Source organism: Manacus candei, unplaced genomic scaffold (genome assembly GCF_025592945.1).
Source record: "Manacus candei isolate 608988 ecotype Guabito, Panama unplaced genomic scaffold, ASM2559294v1 h1tg000050l, whole genome shotgun sequence".
Lineage (NCBI taxonomy): Eukaryota > Metazoa > Chordata > Aves > Passeriformes > Pipridae > Manacus > Manacus candei.
The window spans coordinates 27,301,303-27,323,344 of NW_026138098.1; the positions used below are offsets into that span (position 1 = coordinate 27,301,303).

The 22,042-nt window shown below is 37.1% G+C and overlaps 1 protein-coding gene across 4 annotated transcripts in view; it reads left to right on the forward strand.

The window, feature by feature from the left end:
* NRG3 (neuregulin 3) overlaps positions 1 to 22,042 on the forward strand; it is a 375,961-nt gene that overhangs the window by 330,925 nt on the left and 22,994 nt on the right. For all 4 annotated transcript variants that reach the window (XR_007906833.1, XM_051800883.1, XM_051800885.1 and 1 more), the window contains exons 5-7: positions 8,438 to 8,540; positions 13,616 to 13,742; positions 21,019 to 21,146. Coding sequence is in view for 3 of the 4 variants with exons in the window: in XM_051800883.1 (XP_051656843.1) it covers positions 8,438 to 8,540; positions 13,616 to 13,742; positions 21,019 to 21,146 (358 nt within the window). In the remaining variant the exon portion in view is untranslated. The remainder of the gene's footprint in view (positions 1 to 8,437; positions 8,541 to 13,615; positions 13,743 to 21,018; positions 21,147 to 22,042) is intronic.

Sequence of the window (22,042 nt, forward strand, 5' to 3'; positions counted from 1 at the left end):
GTAGATGAAGTTTTAGGTATTATCTAGGAGGTTTCAGTACCTTACACAGAGCAGGTTTAACTGTTATTTCAGTAGTGTTGTTAACTACTTAGCAACAACTACAGCATCAGAGTGTTATCGACACTATTCTCATACTGAATCCAAAATACAGCACTGTACCAGGTACTAGGAAGAAAATTAACTCTGTCTCAGCCAAAACCAAGACAAGTAGCTGTTAGTTTTAGCTGTTGGTTCAGTACTGAGGTGCTAGCAAGCAGTGGTGCTGTAAAGAGTCTTTGTACCACCTAAACTTGCAGAGCACTGAAAAGGTTTAAAACCCTCCCACTGTTCCACTGGAATTTTCTTTCAGTGTGTTTTTACAGTTGGCTTCTTTGGTACCACTCCACTGCCATTCATTTTCCAGTGGCTGCATGAGTCACTGCAGCTGGTGCTGTCCTGTTCCTGGTGGATTCTCTGGCCTGTCATGCCATCCCCCCATGCCAGGAAAAGCACTCACACAACCTTGACATGGGGGTTCTCTCTTGCACAATGTGAATACACACAAAGCAAAAGCATGCAGAGAGGGGATACTGGGCTCTAAAGTTTCTTCTCAGTCGAAGAAGAAGGGGGCAAATTGTTCTGCCTCATTGCCCTGTAAAGGTTTGGCTCTTCCTGTTGACTGGTGTCTAATTCCTCTTGCTCTTCTCAATCTCTTTTTCAGTTTCATTTGTGGTAGCAAAGGCAGAGCTCTCTGTGTGCAGAAACCAGTAACTACTATACTTCTTCTGAGACTAAATGCTGATGGCTGATGGAGTTATAACTGAGTTGGATGTGTTTGGCTTGGTGACAAGAGTATCACTGTTGGTCAGTGCCATTCTACACCAAACAATAGATGGCAAAAAAAAAATAAATGCTCTGCAGGGCCCCAGCCCCCTCCATTTCAGACATGACATGTCTTTTTGGGGAAAGGGAAACAGTTTATATGAAAATGCCTGCTGCTTCCCTGCTCTTTCCTGCCAAGAGCTGTTCCTTTCTCTTCTCTATTGCAGGAATTCCACAGCATATAGGGCCACGTGCAGTCCTTATTGTGCAGGAAAAGCTTCTGCAAATCTTTAGCTTTGTATCTCAAATCTGTAAGTTTTCACATGAGATTAGAGCAAGAGTTCATGTTGTTTGGGTCTAACTGTTCTGCCCATAATTTCACATCATACTACCATGATACTATTTCTTCAGTGTCCTGATGCATTTTAGTACAAGTGTCCTCAGCAGTGGTCAAATGTAAAATAGAATTGAAATGTTTCTGATCTTTTAGTAGGTTCTTTTTCTCTCCACCAGCTATCAAGTATCTCTCCCGTGGGAGTATTGTTCCTTAGAGGGCTGTTCCTTAGCTGCTCATCCCTTTCACATGTCAGCAAAAGTGCAGGCAGCCATCAGGCAGGAAGATTACAGCCAGAAGATCACAGTTTTAGACAGCTTTACCCTTTTTATCATAAGGTTTTTTCACTGTGCTCATTGTCTAAAATATCACCATAGATCTTTAGCTGTCAGCCTTTATTAACCAAATAAATTTTTCTCCTAGATCCAGACTGTAAATTAAGTTTGAGGAGGGAGGAGAACTGGCCTTTATACTTGTCTTTCTCTCATAATTAAAAAAGTTAGGGTTAAAACTTTTATATTTAGGTGGTATAAAAAATTATTAAGATGGAAGGTTCATATGTAATTTTAATTCTTATTAGAATATAATAGGAATGTAGTACAGGTTAGCTTACTGAGTTTATTTTTGCAATAGTAGAAGGTCTTAGAGAGTCTTAGAATTGCTATAATAATTCTAAAACTGAACCTTTCGGCAAGGAAAATTAGCGCCTGCACACAGAGGACTGATGAGACTTAGGTGATGAATTTTGCTGGTAAATGACTGATCTTATACATCTCAGAAGTAGAATGGAAATAGATAAAGTTTGTAATAGAATTGGGTTGTCTTACTTATAAATTGTAAACACAAACCCACTTCTAACAAGAAGTTTTCTCAAAAGGAAAAAGCTACTTCTCTTCCCTTAGCTTTCTATAGAGCTATTTCAAGCCTAAGATTTAATGAATATGTTGCAATGAATGTACTTAAATATGGCTTTGAGAGTTTGTTAGATTTGAGTTCTGCTTTGCAGGTGAGGCAAGTCCCCAAGTTCCCTGCAGATAAAAGGAAACAATTGTTTCTTAGGACACCCAAGTTAAAATTAAGTTACCTTCAGAATTAAGATCTTACTGTTTAGAAGTGTTTATCAGATTTTCACTTTATAACAAGTTGCAGTTACTAAGAATATTGACACTGCTGTAACCATAGACAACACTAGATATTCCTGTGTAAGGTTAGCCTCTCTTTTTTCTTTTTCTTTTTTCTTTTTTTTTCAGATAACTCTTCAGTGTTTGACTCATTTTATTTCAGGAGATGTTTGTTCATTACTTTTGATTGAGACTTCAGCTTTCACTCACCAACCTAAAATTGAGAGCTCAAACTCAGGTTTACAACACATACCTTTGCATACCTTTTCATCATGAGTCTATAACATTATACTTAATTCATTGCTTCATTTTTAATATTTCATGCAAAACTAGTGCCAATGCAGCATTAATGTCATAGAATTAAGTACTTAAAATAGGTCAGACAAGTTGAACACTCATCCCTTTCTTGTCTGCCTTATGTGTACACAGAAAATGATCTCACTAGTGTTGAATACCAGTAGTCAAACAATGCATAATGTTGTGCAATTGTAATATATAATGGGCTACATCTATTTCACTTCGCTTTCATTAAGATCCTTCTGCTGTGGACATTCCACTAGCAGAGGAAAATGTATTTCGTTCATCTTTGTTACAATCAGAATTATTGAACGGTTCTTCCCAAGGCAGAATCACTGTCAAAACTATGAAATGCTTTATGAACTTCTGCCAGCATAAACCAGCTTGCTCTGATTCCACTTTGAAATGGGAATCTGTGCAATTAACCTTGACTCTGTCCTTTCCGTAAATGATAACAGATACAAACTTCCTCTTCTGATCTGTTAACCTAAGTGTCTTGAGTTGCCTTTAAAAGGGAAATTCTACCCAGACAGAAAAAAGTCTTTGGAATAAAACTCAGTGTCTAATAAAAGTAGCTGAGAATTAGAATAAAACATGGTATTTTATGTGAAGTAATCCATATGCTCTTAAAGATGTTGAAATATAATTATCTTAGATGGGTTTATCTATTTCATGTATTTGCAAGGACTTCATTCCTTTAGAGGTTAATAAGTTTATATTCCATTTTATCATGTTAATCACTGAAATGGAAGAGGCAATATCCTTTTGGTTACAGAAAGAACAAGGGTCTTGACTTACCCAAGGTCAAAGAAGAAATTTGTGAACTCTGTCTTGCAGCATTTCAGCTGTTTTGTTCTGCCTTAGCACAAGCTACAGCATATGGCAGAGAATCTGTACAGTAGGCTTTTGCAAGTGAAAGAACAGAAAACTCTTGGGAGAGCTGAATGTCTGATGGTGAGGCAATCACAGATTTTGTGGAACAGGCAGGCTTTTTTATTCTCCTCATGAATTAAATTTAGAATGCTGTATATAGTTCAGTACTTGTCACACATAAATCTTAAGTATATTGAGAAATATGCTTTAACAACTCTCTTGCCTTTTAACTTACGGGGATCCATATTTTATTGGAAATCTTGATGTTGTGTATGAGGTTTCCATGTAGGCCTCCTCTGCTGTTGTATATGGGACTTTGAGGGTGCAGGACACAAATTAGGGTTTAAGTGTCAAATTATACTATTGAGGTTCACTTCAGAAGTGAGGTTCTGGCTCTGCAGGGCATTCCAGTACCACGTGACCTGCTGTGGCAGAGAATGAAGGGAAATGAAAAAAGCATGGCAGTGAAGTCACAGTGCCCACTTTGCTGCACCTGTGTGGTTCAGTTTTTGCATGGGGACAAAAAAAACCCCAAACCCTCCCTGCATTCTGTCTTGTAGTTTGTTGAAGAAAAGCTGTTTTTATGTTCTGTCCATTAGGCCATGCTTCCTCTGTTGACTCATCTGTGGCAGGGGTCAAGAAAAAGGTGAAGAACATTATCTTTAAATTTTCTGCTGAAAAATAAGTCATAGAATTTTTCATTGACATTTATCAATGGGAGAAAGCACATGGAAAGCTGCTGGTTTTCGTGAGTACCAATGACAAGATACAGGGCTTCCCATATTTATTTTATAGCATATTGTTACTTGGCAGCAATGCAGTGGGTCCTCTTAGGGGGAGGGAGTGAGGAAGGTAAGGAGATGCTGAATGCTGTTAGAATTTATACTTTTGAGGCTGTGAGTAAAACCTTAGCATAAGAATTAATCTGGACATTTATTCATTTTTAGGGTTTATTTTTTTCTTTATAGAGCAAAGGTTAAATGATGCATTTGTATGGTAAATGTCATAATTTCTCAGTTGGCTTGGTTTGAATAGTCAGTAATCATTCTCTGTGATGCTTGTGACCATACTGAGATTTTATTCAATAGCCATTGAAATAAACACAAGGGGCAAAGTTACTATTTTTGTTTTGTTATCGTTTTGCGTAGGCCACATGCTGTTCTTCGTATTTGAAATCCCTTTCAAAGATATTTCAACTCAAAATACACAATAGAGCTTGGAGGATCCAGTGATTATGTCTGGCAATGATATTGTGGATTTAAGTCCTAACAAAACCTAAAATAATCTGTTTTAATTAACTAAATTATTTTTTTCTCAATAATACGATTAGAAGGACCTTGTACCAGCATTCTTACTTTTATAATAAAGTCACAAAGAAGAGGCAGATTTTAGCTTCTGTACACAAAAACCCCCTACCATATGCTTTAGAAATAACAATCATAAGAATGTGTCTATCTTACACTTTTTAATCCTCCAAAGATGTATGTGTTTGCTTCAGCAGATCTTTCCATATGCATAAAGCAAATAGATTGCAGCTTGTAAGAATAAATTTTAAGGGCCAAGAGAATTAAAAAACCCAAAACCTTCCATGGGTCACCAGTAGTCATTCTGTGTTTCATAATAGCAGTCAATGTGTGAGATAAGCTTAGAAAATTTTTTAGCAGGGTGGAAAATTGGAAAGAATCAATAGCATAAATGACAGTGGGCTAGACATGTAACAGGACACACAGTGAATAGGGACTTTTCTATGGGAACCCATTCCAATGAACTTTCAGCAGGCTCTATGTCCCATGTGAGTTTGTCTTGTCTTTATGCTCTGAGAAGACCTTTCTTTCCATAATTTTTATTAAACAAATAGTCTGCATCTAAACAGTTTACTGTGTTACCTTTCAGTACTGTGGTCGTGTTTATCTTGGTATAGGTTGTGTATTTTTTGTAATTGGAATGCTTGATGGAATTCACATTCTATAGTCTTAATCCTCAAATGGATTATCCAGGAATATCCATGGCAGTTAATATTTTGATTTGTAGCAGAAATATTTTCTTGGCTGCTCATTAAATGAGGAATCCTCTCCCAAGAGAATTTGTTTCAATAGACTGTAATTGAGGTGATGTACTTCACAAGGAATACATGAATATATGTGAATAAAGAGAAACTAGCAATTTCAGTCACGCTTTAAATTACCTTGGAAAGTTAATTTCAGTGTGTAAAAAATGTGTATGCACAAGTTGATGCACATCTTGAGCCAAGGAGAAGGAATTTGCAATTCTTCTCTTTTCTGCACTTTGATTTTCTACAGCTTTCTGCTCTGTGAGAGCCCAAGTGCTGTGCAGTGCTTAGCTATAGGCGTCTGCCTGATTCAGGCCCTATTCAGTGCTCCTGGGCTAGAGAGGATCTCACCTGTGCCATGTGTGTTTAGCACAGCTAAAACTTCCCAGTAGTGAGGTTGAATCAAGGCAACCATGAGGAGACCTTCAAAGTTTGCAGAGAAGGGCAGATTACATTGCTGTGAATAAGAAGGTGCTTTTTAAATAAAGGCAGTGTGGAAGATTAGAGAATGGAAAAATGCCTAACTGATTATATTTAAAGAGGTTGGAGACAAAAAATGGGTGAAGTTCAATACATAAATAAAGATTTAAAGGATATAAAAAATGGACAAAGGTGTCTAAGAAATGGTATGCAGTTAATCAATAAGTACTGCTTTAAATATGCACTGTACAAAGTAAACAAAAAGGAAAGAGAGTATTGATCAGCATGTGTTGAAAGGTAGTGACAGGGACTAATCTGACTACACAAAAGACTTAAATCTTCACATAGTTGTTTGAGCAAGATAATATTGTCTGGTCTCTGAACTGCTTTTATCTTTGTAAGACTTATTCTAAAGCATCTTTAACAAGACAGTGATTGCTATTCAGGACTGACAAAAGAGCATAGCTGCATTAAAATTACCATTTCTTAAAAAAAACCACCTAGTACAAGAAAAAAAAATAAAGTATTTAATGAGGTCTTATGTTAGAAGGAAAAGCAAAATTAAGCCTGTTTGCATGCCTTACTTAAAAGAGTTTCTTTTAATAAATAGGGTTTTTTTAATTATATGGAAAGTTAAAGTGAAATTAAAGTTCATAATTATGTATGTTTTAGTTGTTGCTTAGGCAGTAGGAGCTGAAATCAGTATTCGGGCAGAACAGGTTAACAATTGCTGAACTGAAGAATTCCTTAATTATTTTCAGTGTGACTCACCTCAGCATATGAATTTAAAGTTTGTAGGATTAGTCCTTTGTGTGTTGCAGTGGAAATTGAAGGTGGGTGATAGTGTTTACACAAGCTAGTGTTCAAACCAAACAAACAAACAAAAAGAAATTAAAACCCCAAACGTTTTCTGCATTGCCAGTGAGGATTTACTGGTTTATACATGCCAATGAGGAATGAGGTCTAAAGCTGTACTGGAACCAGTTTTACTGCAATGTGAACAGGATTTCTTCTTTAATTACAACCTTTCAGTTATATTTTACACGGATAAAAAGTCTATTTGCTTCTTTTTATTTTTAAGACAGTATAGTAAAACTACGACTTGTAACATTTCAAATTTAAATGAGGAAAAAACGTCAACAGAAGCTGAGGACATTGTACGTTAGAAATGGCTTCTGTGTCATTGTGATGTTCATTAGGTGAGCAAGTAGAGAATTAAAAAATAAAGATTTGGTCCTTGCAATTTTATTTTTAATATCTTACAAAAAAAGGACTGAGACTTACCAGAGACAAATGATTGTATTTAAGACTCCACATCTTCAGTAACAGCACTGTGATATACTTTCTTGAGAAATTATAATTCGTACTCATTAGGATACTGTACATAGTCTTTAGTCATTATAACACCAGATAGTATTTGACTGACATTCCCACTAGGTATAGATTTTTTTTTTAGTATTTGCCTAGATTCATCTTGGTGTTGTCATACAATATTTGTCATGAACCTGAGACTTACAAACTTGGAATTACTGCCATCTACTTGACATATGTGTCTGGTGTTCATCCTGACGGGTGGGTCTGCATTGAAGATCTCTAACCTAGAAAGGAAGTGTAGATTTGTCAGTGTGCAGTGCTTGTACTGTGCTTTGAGAACCCTACATGTAGACTTTCCACCTGAAATACGTGAATGAAAATACCGGTTTATATGTTGCATGCTTGGAGAAACATCTTAAAAACTAACAATCTGTTCAGCATGTTAGCACTTTGAACTTGAAAAGTAGTTGAAATAATTAAAAAAAAGTAATTATTAACACTTGAGAAGCTATTGTTTGAGTTTATGAATCTCCAGTTTCTTATCAGCTTCTTTCTGCTGACTGTTTTCCTTATTTTCTTAGCTTTTTTTTTTCTTTCATTCTGTTCCTGTTTTAAAATTAATTCGAATATTATGAGACTTATAAAGGAAATTTGTTTCTTAAAAATAGACTCCTATCAAAGCAATATCTGGTGCATTGTAGCAAAGTACTCACTGGGTTCTTTCCAGGTTCATTGAATTAATTTTTTACTGCCTTATGTTGTAAATAAACTTTAAGTACAGAGAATGACGTGGGAATGAGGCACTGTAATTACATTTTTGGGGTAGCTAAAAAAGAACTTGGACTCTCCTGGGACATTGCAAGAGTTCTGATGGTTCTTTCCTTCAACCAGAAAAATTCCACGGTTGTTGGGCTCTTTATCCTATTGATGGTAGAATCTTTTGTTTAAAAGGCTGAAAAAATGGCACGTAGGGCAGAGAAAATATTAAACTGTCCCGATTTTCATTATTTTTATCTCTTGCTGTGTATTGGAGGAGGCCACAACTCTCTGAACCTTTATGTAGATGAGAGGTTCAGAGGAGCATCCATTCCTTGAGGAACTGGCCGACCCAGACCTCCGAGCCTCTCGGATCTGTCGATCGTTAGCGAAAACACGACGTGCTGAAACCCGCTTTTCGCCAGGGCTGTTTTCTGATGCTTTCCTAACTCTCCCTTTTGCTGTTCACAGAGAGCGAGGACGTGTACCAGCGCCAGGTGCTGTCCATTTCCTGCATCGTCTTCACCATAGTCGTAGTGGGCATGCTTTGTGCAGCGTTCTACTTCAGAACAAAGTAAGAGCCTTCGTCTGGTGTGCTCCTTCATTAGCTCCTGTCCTTCCTACAGTTTCTCCCCTCCTTTTCAAGCTGTTGTTATCTCTGGTCAGGCCAGAAATGTTCCCCATGGCTAAGTCCCCTCAGAAAGTAAACACAAGTAATATGTGTTGTTTTTTCTATTTTCTGATATCAGGAGAGAATAGATTGTGTCATTTCTAGTTCTTTTTTTTTTTCTTGACAGCAATAATTTTGTGTCTTTTGCTATCAGTGCAATAATCACTTTCCTTTCTTGAAAATGACAGTTTAAACATACCATCTCCCTTTTGCATTTCATTTCATGTCCCTAAAAGTCCCATTTATTCTGTATGCTGAGAACAAAAGTAAAGTTAGAAATGCAGAAAGAAACAAGCTGTCTGCAGATATCTGCAACCTGTAGCTAATAGTTGTAAACTGTTGATGTGAATGCATTAGTATCTGTGATATAGAAGCACTTTGACTTTTCCAAGTATGGTGAAATAATCTGTACTAAACTATTTTCAAGAGAAATACTTTCCACTCTATTCTTTTTTCTTCCCAACTGAACATTATAATATTTATTGTACTGTGTGTAATTTGAGTTGCAAAAACCTCATAGCAATTACTTGACCTGCTTGTCAGTGCCACTGTATCTATAAGTATGTTCTCTATGGTCGTCATCCTTCATTCCTGTTCCAGCTGGAGCTAAGGAGAGAACACATACCAATGTAAAAAGTACCTGCATGAGGCTAGTTAGGGTGGCTGAGCACCAAAAACGTGGAGGTTTGCGCTATTTAAAAGTCTGGATGCTTACCTGAATCCCCCTTTCTAGAATTTATTTTAATGGCTAGGAAATCTGATGAGGACTGCTTTTTATTTAAAATAAATTACAATTGATATTTCTGTCAGGAAGAAAAAAAAAAGGAACAAAAAAAAGAAGTTGGAAAAGTCACCAGGTCTTTTTTCCCCCTTTTTCTTTCCCTCAGACTGCAGGGGTAGTTCGTGCGTGACTTGGGTGGATATTTGAGTGGTTCATGTTTTTTTGCTGAACACTCCTACCTGTTCTAATGTCTTGAGAGATTTTGTTTGATTGTTTTTTGGGCATCCAGTATGACAGTGATGCTAGCTGGGAAGGACAGACAGGCAGGACAGTTCCTCTCTGCAGACTCCTTTATTGTAGTGTAATTTGTAAGCAGAGACAGCCATTTTTGTACTGCATTAGAAATGTCATTATGCATTTTAGATCTGCAGAAGAGCGAGCGAGAGAGAATCTACCTGGAAAGGCTTGGGGGTTTTGCTGAAGAAGAGAGATTCAGAAAAGGCAGAACGGGATTGTCAGTAGGAAGAACATGCAGTCAGTGACAGAGCATACTGTGAATAAAATGCCCCTCTGTTATTCACTTGTGTTCCCCTTGGTTTGGCACTGTTGTAAGGAGTGGTGCAGAGCTGGGCTGGAACAGCCTTCAAAATACCATGACTTTGATGAGGTGGTGAGGAGAGCTATGACTGAAAATAATGAGTGGAAATAACACTTCAAAGATGGACTCACAGGACAATAGTGCGTCATAACTCCGGAGGAGGTGGGGTGTTGGGTTTGGGATTTTATCTGCATTATAAATATGATAGTTGAGAAGTACAGGGAAGAGTTGAAGTGTGCTTATGCCAGGAACTGAATTTTGAAGAGTTATGAGAAAATGAGCCCCTCTGGTTCAGTCAGGAGGTCTTATAAAATATTTGAGTAGAGTAATGGTGAGATACTAATCAATCCCTAACGCCCTGGCTGTGGCTCCATCTAGCACTGTCCAAAAAGTAAAAGTGTCTAGACTGGGTCTCATAGAGACCATGTAAAATAGTATTGTAAATGTAACATTGAGCAGTGTCTTAAGGCTGTAAAACCCAACAAATTTGAAGTGCCTCAATGTTTATCATGTGTTAGCTTTTAGTCAGCAGATATTCGGGAACTTCTTTCTCGGGTATACGTATCCTGACTATGCCTGAATGTTATCAAAGCATTCCTCCTGCATGGGGGATTATCCTTGGGTTTCATTTGATGTATAAAAATATATAAAATATTGCTAATAGATACAGAAATTTTGAATAGTGGACCTGTTAAGAAAAAAGCCTCCCTGAAGACACTGACCCACAGTTTCTTAGTCTGACAATTCTCTAATACCATCTGCTAGAAATAGGCACTTCCCTATGCACCATTGAATTAAAAGTCCTTTAAAATAGAATCAATCTGAGGAAGTTTAGGACTATAATTAAACTCTATGCCCTTCTAATTATTCCTTTTAGGTTAATCAAGAAAGTGCTGGAAGTGTTAGCAACAGACGAAGAGTACAGTAATGGGCTGCCCTTTACAGCTTAGACTTTTATAAATGACTAGTGACTTTATATCTTGCTGAAGTAACAACACTTTGTTGCCATATAACTCTAAAGTAGAACACATAAGGCCCATTTGTTTTGAAAACAAAAATTATAAAATGAATTTATTAATCAGTAACTTTGAATAATTAATAGTTTCTAGTTTTATAACTGTGCATCCTATAGTTTGGAAAAATAAATATGCAAAAACCTAATATTAATGTTAGGTTGCATGAACATAAAAGGAAATTAATGATTAGATTGTTTTTCTCAGCAAATTATCTTCAGGAATCTCAATTGTAATCTTAATGATTGCAGTAGTGAAGCTGAATATTCCAGTTTTACTTACAGGTGTTTGTATACATAGAAACAACTCTAAACCCAGGTTTTCTACATAAATCCAAATTAGAGTTCCCAAAATTGTTTTGTTATTTTCCTGATTAAATTCTAATAATTTTTTATGTATTGGAGACATTCCCAAAGTCTGATGCTGTGATCATGTTTCACTGTCATTGTTTATACCTTATATGAAGTCTCCACTCAAAACCCTTGGATGTTCCATAACCATTCTGAAGACCAACATGCAGGTGGCTGGCTTTCCAGTAGGATATATGAATAGATATGCTTATTTCCTCAGTTGTATGTAACTTAGCTGTTCAGAAAATAGTTACTCATACAAACGCTAAAGTTGTTTTTATGGATCTCCCCTGGAATTTTATAGAAGCTAAAGAGCTCATTTTGATATTTTACAAAGTAAATTATTCAATTTAATTGGTTTCAAAAATTAGTAGGTATTAAAAAGAGATTGTTTCAGAATCAACTGACTAATGTAATTTGACATTATAATCCTTCAGATTATTTATCTGTTTGGATTATTCCAGTATTAACTTCAGAAGTTTCGGATAAGGAAGAATTTTGAAAGTTTTAAGAAGTTTTTTTGCTTGAGAAATTATATCCTCACCCACCTCTGTAAATTTTACTAATTATGAGTTCCTAGCTATACTCAAATTATGTCACTCATATTTGTACCATGTTTACAATGTCAATTCATTCTTTTTCATTTGCCATGCTTTTTCAAAAAAGGACGTAAATAGAAAGCTTCAGAGATATGTCTACAGTCCAAGATTTATTAAAGTTTATGACCTGTACTCAGAAAATATGCTGTAACAAATACTTACTTCTAAGCAGGTACTTACAGTTTGATGAATGGAAGCATTTGCTTACATTGACATGTTGAATCAAAACTAAGGAACTCAAAGGCAGGGGAAATTCCATGAATTTGTTTTAATATATTAAAAACTTTACTATTAAAATTGGGTGTCTGAACTGGGATACTTTTCATCTCTTGCTTTCATACTGAGGGAGCTTGTCCTTTCTCACAGGCTCCCCCACTGACCACCTAATTAAGTCATTTTCCTCTAGTTTCTTATGCTTTCCTGCAGTAGACACAAACTCCACTGTGAAGTTAAAATTACTTTTATTAATCATTCAGTGTAACATTCATTGGCCTGACTCAAGTAAGATGCTGTCAAGCTTGACCATGTCACAAAGCTTTCAGCAGTCAAATCACCAGAAATTTTTCAAAATGTTGCTAAAGCTTTTGTGCTAAAATTTCAATTTCAGTATAGAAAGGCTGTATTTTTTTTTATTTCTTATTCCCTGAAATAACATCCTTCTGAAATCTGACTCTGAACCCATTGCTGTCCAAAAGCTGCTGGTGGCATAATAAAATGATGCTGCTGCTGGCAAGTCCTTGACCTTGGTGGGTGGTTTTCAGGGCTGTTGGAGGTTCACTGCTGGAAATGCATTTTCTGGGGAGAAAAAAGAAAGAAGGGAAGGAAGGAAAGAAATGAAGTGGTGTTGTGAAGTTATTTCTCATGATTGTTTAAAACTGATAGTCCAAGACAATGTAGCTTATCAAAAGCTGATAAAAAGGCCTTAAATATATTTTGCTAACAGTTTTTGCCCAACTGAGATATCTGTTTGCAGAAGATAAAAGTAATATTTAAAGTTTGCTGTCTCATATCCTCTGTCATGTGCAGAACTTAATAACTCAGTTTGTCAATGTAGTGTGGCAGAAACAGTGTCTTTATTAACAATGTAGTTATCTCCTGAATGATACAAGCTATTCATCCAGTGGTATTCCTAGCTCTGACATTGTGAATAGTAGTATAATATGTCAACTACACAGCCTCAGATGCCAGACTGATGGTTTTCTTTGAGGTTTAAGCATGTAAGTAAAAGCTGCTCTGTACAGGATGGGTTATAGGTCAAGCCTAATCAGCTAGCAGAAATTTTTGATTCTTCATCAGTTTTCATAGCCAACAGGGGCTAATGCCTGTTATATTTGCCAAAATATTTTTTCCAAATCAGAGCAAAATGCTTTTTTATTATTCAGACCTACTTGCAAGCTATTGTTAAATATGTGATAGAGGATCTTACAAAATTCTGCACTAAAACAACTAGCATGCTATTATGGTAATCTGAGAATAGAAGATATTTTAAAACAGAAGAGCTCTTTTTTTTCCCCCTCTTATAAGCCTTGCCAAAAAACAACCACTGCATTGAAATATAAGACACTAGTGAATTAGCTCAGCTGGCTCATCTAATACAGTGAAGTTTTGAACAAAGGGAACTATGGCTATAAAAATATCGTGGCTATAGTAGAAGATCAAGTTAGCTCTTTCTTACATGAATTTTATTTCTCTCTGCAGGAAACAAACAAAGCAAATTCATGAACAGCTGAAAGAAACACAGAATAGGAAAACCTACAGCCTAAATGCTTCCAGCATGATGGCAAAGTCGGAGTGTATGGCACAAAGCCAAGTCCAGCTGCAAAATGTAAGTAATGCTGCCAGCTACAGCACTTAATAACCTGGCTGAGTTCCTGCTGCTGATGGCAGCACATCCTCATGCTGCTATTAGCATCTGAGCAACGGGAACAAGAATTCTCACCTCTTTCATAAAAAGCTTTCTATCAGGCCTGTTAATGGAAAGCAGGGATTTTTTTTCTGAAGTTGTTTCAATGGATTCTGGTACATTTCGTTCATGTAGTAGTAGACTTTGCTGAGCTTTCCACTGCATCTAGCAGTGGAAATTACTAATATAGTTTCCTTCAATACCGTAGCTCATATATGTTGGTTATAGGTGAAGTGGGGTCCTTGATCTTAAGCGATGTCAGGTCTTCCAATAATAAATGAACCTGCATGAAAAAATGTAGAGATTTGTCACAGCTAATTCAGAGTAAATTCAAAATCTGGAACTAAATTTACACATATAAACTAGTGCCCAAGGGAAGACCATGCAGATGGTCTCGTTTATCTGGGTCTTTAGTTAAAGGCAGTTTAGATAACAGAAACAAATTCGTTTGTTCAAAGTAAATCTGAAATTTATTTAGTCATTTTCTGTATGTAGTTATATGTAAGTTAATACAGTCTCACAATCCTGAAGTGCATAGAGAATATTTGAAATAAGGAGCTTGAAGATACCTTGCATCCAGGGCTAAATAAATCAGTTATTTTCCAATAAATGTCATCTTCTCCCTTGGTCACACACTAAATTAATACTGTCTTACTTTGAACGAAGTCTTTGGAAGAACTGAGAAGGATCCTGGTAGCAATATAATAGGAAAATATAACAGATGTGTTAAAGCCTTTCTAAATTATTAACTCCTTTTTTTTTTTAAAGTATCTTAGCATTGCTCAAAGGAATGACTACCTTATTTGCCAGATTCCATCAAAATAGTGGGAGTTTAGCAAAAGTGAGTTCTCATGCCCACTAACTCCTAGTTTACATCCAATTAAGTAAGAGATAAGTATGAGCCCTTTTAACCAATTTAGAGTAAGTAGAACTTCCCTGATGTGACAGAGAAGTTGTCAGAGCATTGCTTATGTTCACTTTAAGTTCTGTTTTGTAGGAATACCATTGTGATGCTCCTGTATATACTCAGGATATGCTTCGAAATGCAGGAAAAATATGCTATTTCAAGAAGGAAGATTGCTTCACTAAATTGATATAATCACAGTTTGGGGAACCTTTTGCAATTTTTTAATTTCACTTTCAGTTCATTCAGTCATATATTATTTCTAGCCCCTAAAAAAAAAAAGCTGTTGGGAGTGTTGTTGGGTTGTAATGATGACAACAATAGGTAAAGTTCATGATCCTTTTGTTCTATCATGTAAAGTAAGCCTTGGTTAACACTAAGAAAATGTTCTTTGCCTTTTTCTCACTGTAATTCAGTGCTATATTTTGTCAACCCATCATTTCCATGAACTGTTTGATGTCTCCTGAGCAGCTAACAAACACATCAACAACCTTTATTTCAGTTTTTTTCTTTTGCTCTAGCAATAACCATAATGACTGAAGTAGCAGTTTGTGGATTCTGGACATAAGGGATTGAAAGCCACCATTATATTTATTATTTTAATCCAAATTTGCTTTTCAGTTCTTAATGCTGTTCAGACTGTCATTTTCAGTGCTGGTAATTAACACACCATTTTCTTGTTCTTGTGGCTGCTTGCCACTGTTTTCTCCTTGCCATTAATGCATTCTCCCTTTGGGAACAAAGATACTAAGGAAGAAAAACAGAATGACCTTGTGCAGGATATAGCATAACAGTGCAGGGTAATAATGGTTTCTATTGTTAGGAAGATTTTAGTGCAGGAATTCATGCAGGCAGCTCATGAAATATTTACAAAACCTGGCAGCTTGGAGGAGAAAAAAAGGGCAGGGGTATGGTGAGGCAGCAGAAAAAAGAACTTTGAAAAGGTATTTCATAGGAATGGCTGAGTGACTCCCCCTCGGAGACCAGAGATCTGCCCTGGGTGTATCTGCTGGGTGGGAAAGGACCAGGCAGCAGCGTGGGGCACAGAGCTCTCCTGTGGCTCTGCTCCCTTCTGTTGGTTGCAGCCTGGGTGTGATCTCTGCCATTCCCATCTGCAGCTGCCACCACAGGGGTCTGGGGAGAAATCTTAGTTCTCTTTGTTTCCAGGAGCTAATAGATAAATAAATTAAGACAGTTATTTTCTGGAGATTACTCCCCCAGTCTGGCATTTTGGTTTATGTAATCCTGGAAGCTGTTTCTTTTCCCATGCCACATGCTCCTCTTACAAGCAAGAGAGTTTTCCCATTTATGTCACCTTTGTGTCTTTCCCTAGAAGATTTTCCTGTATTTTTCTCTTGTCTGTTTTGAATAGACAAGATGCTTTCAGGTTTTTCACACAGCTCTTTCTTCTTCTATAGAGAAGAATACTTTTGTGTAGGCCTGAGAATAGTTGCATAAGGATTCTTATTCTTTATGACTATTGTGAAGGAGCCATCACCTTTTGACTGAGAGGTTGCTATATTTAGTAAAGGATCCATCTATCTTTCCAAATATTGTGTTGTTCTAGAAAGAGGTTTAACTTATTTCCCAAGACCCAGGGTATAGCAGAGAGTGTTTTGTGGCTGTAAAGAGCTTGACCAGTCTCTTCTTCCCACACTCAAATGCATTGTATCTCCTCCACTCCCTCCCTCTGCTGCTCAGTCGTGATCCTGAGAAGTGAAATAAAGGGTCAGATTTTGTCAGGACAGTTGTGTTCTGTCTGAACTCCTGCTGCTCGTTGTGGTAATTGTGGTAATTGTGCTCACCTGTAACAAGTCTGTTTCTCTCCATAGCAATATCATTACTTTTGTAGACGTACAAATTAGATGAAAAATACTATAATCAGGGTTCATAAATAACTGTTTGAACACAGCTTTTAGGATTTCCTGAATCTCCTTCAAGTCCACTGCTTTTCCCAAATATTCTGGCAGCAACACACTTAATTTCTTGCTAGGTTGTTCTTGCTAGGCTTTCTAGCCTCTTGGATTTAGAGACTAATGCACTGGTAATCTTGCTATAATTCTTCAGCCAGGAAGAGATAGATGTGCCAGTTTTTAATTCAGGATCTTTGAAGTACACAGGAGATTCAGATTTATTTCACCTAGTGCATGAAACTGAGGTCTTCCAAGTATTATGTACCCCTTCCCAAAGAGATTATACTCTATCCAAGAGAGATTTAAAGACTCTGCTCCAGGGGGCTGCAGCAGTTTGATCTCCTCATAAGCAAAAAGAAGAAAATTGTCATTCTCAGCTTCCCCCCCTCCTTACAAAGACAAGTCCTCGGTGCACCCTCACACACCATGCAGGGGCAGGAGGAGGTGAGGTGGCTCCTGATTGCTACCTTCTTTTTCCACCTTGAGTAGAGAGTTTCTTTAAATTCTCACAACTTGACAAATGCGTCATGGGGGTAAAAAAAAAAGGGGGGGGGGTGAAACCATACCGTCCCTTTAGTGTTTCTGAGAATTGTCACGGCTGTTTAAAGTGGTCTTTTTCACCTTTGTGGTTTTTAATACCTTCTCCCGTGGTACCAAGTGGATCTATTAATCCCCCATCACTTTCCTTCTGAGGTGGCTAATATGCTTTTCGTGCTGTACTGTGTGGTTTCACTTTTCACTACATTTGTTTTTAATAGCATGCAGTCACTAGCTCCAGGTTTTTGATATTCTTATAATGAGAGGCTAAAATATGCTCTTTATATGTCTTGTTGCTTTTTGTTGATAGTAGTAGGAAATAAGTTATTTTTGGTCACTGCGATGGACATGCAATTACTGTATTGCACCATTCTGTTGCAATTCTGTTGAGCAACAGATACACTTAAATCTTTTAAAGGATTAGTCTGTTGTTTTACCTGAATTATGATTTGGTTTATCAGCCAAGATCGAGAGCAAAATTCCCATTTTTATATCTCATGGCTACTTAGGAAACACTGCCAGAATAGACAAACCTGAGTTTATTGTCCTCTGTCTAGAGGTAGTGTTGGCAACAAAACATACAGAGCATATGGGAACAGCTGTAAGGATGTTAAATGTACCACCTGATGGGCTTTTGTGCAAGATCAGCCCATCCAGGAATATCACTGGCTCTTTTTCTCCTTGAGTTGACCTCTCTGAATGTAATTTAAAGCTGACCCTTCTGCCTTATCAGTTGTTTTTGAAATGAGATCCCCACATCACCTCTCTTGCAATACCACATGACTTTCTGGACCTTTTATTCTTACTACTTTGGGAAAATCATTGAGGGGGAAGGGCTAGGTAAAGCCAGGGGGAGGGATGGGTGTTTTGATTTGCATAACATTAGGACAACAGTGTCAAGCTGTTCTGTAGCATTCGAGTGGCATTTGTTATCCAAGAATCCTACATTTTAGAAGGAGGAATACAAAGCATGGAGCAGAGGAATTATGTGCTCACAGTAATACAGTAGGTCAGTGGCAGAGGCTTCTTTCCTGGCTCAGGCTGCCTTCACAGTTTCACTTAGCATTAAGTAGCAGGGGGTGGAATTTTATTGTGAAAATATTCAGTAATTGTACATAATAGATGATTTTCTCCATGAAACCATGAAAAATTGAAAATTTGCAAAATACTTTTTTTAAGAGCTATCATTATTCTTGAATTTATTTAGCCATATGCACCAGTGTTTTTCAGTAATTGCTCAAACAAGCACAGATAATTAACCAAGAAGACAATAAAACCATTAAAAAACCCGTATAATACAGATAAGCTTTCAGTGATGCTGGAAACAGCCCTTTGAAGGTGTTTCACAGCTTATTCTCCATCATGGCTGATTATTCAGGAGCTCAGAACAGTCAGAGGTCTCCACAGAGCTCAGCCCAGGTGAGAACTGAGCTGTGGAAGCAGCAGGATGAGCTCTGCTGGGATATGTCTGGGGAATAATCCTATCCTATACTTTTGGGAGCACTAACTGATACTGGTGTAAACTCTTCACAAAAAAATGAAGGTATTTTTCTCCAGAAGGGATGTGGCACTTAAAACTAAGCTTAAGAGGGATTAACCCAACTGTGTTTAAACCTATTAAAATGTACAAATAATGTGATACATCCAAATATGTTCAATTACGTTGTTCAAATTCTCTGTATATTCACACCCTCAACTTAAACTGTGATTCATATTTTCATTGTAATGAATGTTATGACTGTTACAATAACAGTGTAATAACTAGTGTATCTGAAAATGGCATAAATGTTTGGTTAGGGGCAAAAAATACCTTGAAAAAAATGTGCCAGAGTGGTTCTTGGTGTTGGACCTTCAGTACAATTTGCTAATCAGCATCAGAGCAGCTTCGGGGGTCCTGGTTTTCCTCAGTTGTGATGAGGAAAAACTCTGTGTACCACTGCTCCAGCCCACATCCACCTTAAATGTGGATGTAGTGAAAGGCACAGCTTATCTCTAATTGATGTTCATAATTCACTTCATACCCATGGTCTTATAAGGCATTCAGACCTTCAATTTTTTTTCATGAACAAACTGAAAAAAAAACAGAAGTAGCTTCTTGGTACTAGCAGCCCATTCTTAACATAGCTCAAATTGATTTATTCAGGTCACAAATCAAAGCCAGTTTCATTTCTGCAGCTGGCAGGATAACTATTAAAGTTTAAAGCCTTCACAGACCTTAAAAGTCATACTTCTGTCTGAATATTTTATCTACAACATTTACAAGTGCCAACTAAGATCATGGTAACTGAAAGAAATGGGAGTGTAATATGCTGCTTCTTATTACTTCAGTTGTGTTTACTTTATGTGTGTGGCAACATTTTGCACATTGCTGCTCTCATACCTTTGCCTTCATGTATGTCAGCAGTGATTTTGGCCCCATTTATGTGGATATTTCAACAGAAAGGTGGAGAAGAGCATTGGAGAAAAGTGTGAAGGTCTGTTACTTTATCCACAGAAATCGGTCATAAGAAGTGTGGGTAGATGGACTAAACATACATGTAACCCATTTTTAAAGGAGAATAGTCTTCTGTGGCTTTCCTTTTTTATCTTGCTGAAGTCTACAAAATTGTAGATAAGTGGGAATCAGATAATTCTGTATTTTTAAGGAGTTATTTGTCTTTTGTTAGACAAAATAATTATGAATAACTGTATTTTGAAAGAATTCTTACTACCTTCTCCATGAATTTTTGGGCTATTGTGTATGCCATAATATGGCATTTTTTACCACTGCAATTTTTTCTGTTATTTTGACTACTTTAATTTGTATTTCTTTATAAAATATGTAATCATGTAATAGCTTCCTCAATACCAATTTATTGTGAAGATAACATGGATATCTAGGTATCTGAAAATACAATCTCAGTACAGAAAGGAAAGCAGAGCAATTAGTTTTAGTGCAGGTCCTTGTAATGCAGTGTAAAAAATCTGCAGAGTGATGTATTTTTAATACCTAAATGGAAATGTGGGTTAACCTCTCATATCTCTGAGATATTGCCCAGTAACCACTAAGAACATGAATTTTCTTACAAGCCCAAGTGCAGCTTTTTCTATACTTTTACTTTCTGGCTCCATTTAGGATCAGACTCTTCTTTTTTTTTTCTTTTTTTTTTTCTTTTTTTTTTTTTTAATGAAATTTCAGTTGAATCACAAAGCAAGAAGAAAAAAATCTGTTCTTGTTCATGTCTGGTGTCTGCTTTGCAGACCTCTGTGTCTCAGTATGTGCCCAGAGACTGCCCTACGCCTACACCTGTCACAGGAAGAATTATGTTTACAGTGTTCTTACTAGCACAGATACTCCCAGGTCAAAAGCTTCAGACCTGTTCAGAAGAGATATCTGGCTCTGCAGATAGGATTCAAATATTTTTCATGCTTATCTGATGACACAAATGCTGTTTCAGTTTGGTTTTCATCATCGTACATGCTGATGAATGCAGTGTTTGACTGAAATCACCAAAGGACCGAAGAAGTTGCTGACTGTCCTCCGAGATGTGTTTTGTGATCTCAGTCTCTGCATGGAGAAGCACAGAAACAGTGTTCCTTATCATTATGGGCAGATCAGTCCGTAATTTTGCTGCTAATGCAGATATGAGCATTTTGATGTGGAGAACGTAATGGGGATAATGAGTACTGGTACTTTCCGCTGTGTAAACAGTACTGAATGAATGTATTACTTTCAATCCCTAATTTTGATTTAAAATTGCATTAGAGCACTTCTTACCCCATTCTAATATGAATTCAGATGGAATAGCATCAACAGTGTGCTTTGTCTTTTGAGTATTAATTAAGTTTATTCTCTCTGCTACAGTATTCAAAACCAGACAGGCATCCGGGGCCTATTCTGCACAAGGTTATGGAGTCTAGTTTTTCAGGCCCTCAGTCTTTCCCAGAGGCCTTGTCTCCTGACAGAGGAACTCAGCCCATCAAGCAACACAGGTGAGCAAATGGCTGTCTGGTGAGAGCTTTGCTGGCTGCCGAGGGATGTCACTGAGCTGGTGATGCGTGTGCAGGGTTGTTGTGCGCTGGAACTGGGTGAGGTGCTGACTGGTGTGGTACCAGCAGAGCCTCAGCCCACTGATTAAGCAGATGTCCAAGCATTTTCATAGCTGCAGACATAAAAGGTAATAGCAGTGCTTACTAACTTCATCTGTGTTTTGTGAAAGTCCTGGAGGAAGCATTTAAAGACTCTATTGGAGCTGCAGACACAGACCAGTGAATGAAACAGCTGTAGTATGAGAAACCATTAAAAACAAGACTTTCTTTATCAATGTTTGTGAAGTTAATGGCTCATTTGCTGCAGAAAGACTTGGTTCTAAACTTCTAGCCTTTTTTACTACTTTTTTTAAACAAATGATACTTGAAATGAATAATGGCTTATTTATGAAAACGTGGTGGCCTTTGGAAACTAGGCTTAAAAAAGTTTGAATGATTGTTTCTAAGAGGAAGAAAAAGAGGAATGTCACCCACCTCTGCATAGCATTCAGATGAGAATTATCCTTATAGCCTTTTTGGATGAGAAGGAGTGCAGGTGCTTCACTGCAGGACTAGAAACTAAACTGGTGTCTGGTATAAGCAGTAATGCTGGTCAGATGGCAATGGTAACATCTGGTTCGGTGCACAGAGAGAGAGAAAAAAGGCTGCAAAAAAATGAGTCTGGAATTTTTTCAGCTAGATAATCTGGAGGGGGAAAGACTTGTTTATTAAAAAAATAATTTTTTAAAATTATTTCAAAAAAAAAGTCTCAGATTGCATGAGGATATGATCTGCCTAGTATATGCTGCATTTTTCATTGCAGTGTCCCAGCCAGCTACATGTTCTTGTTCATTTGAATG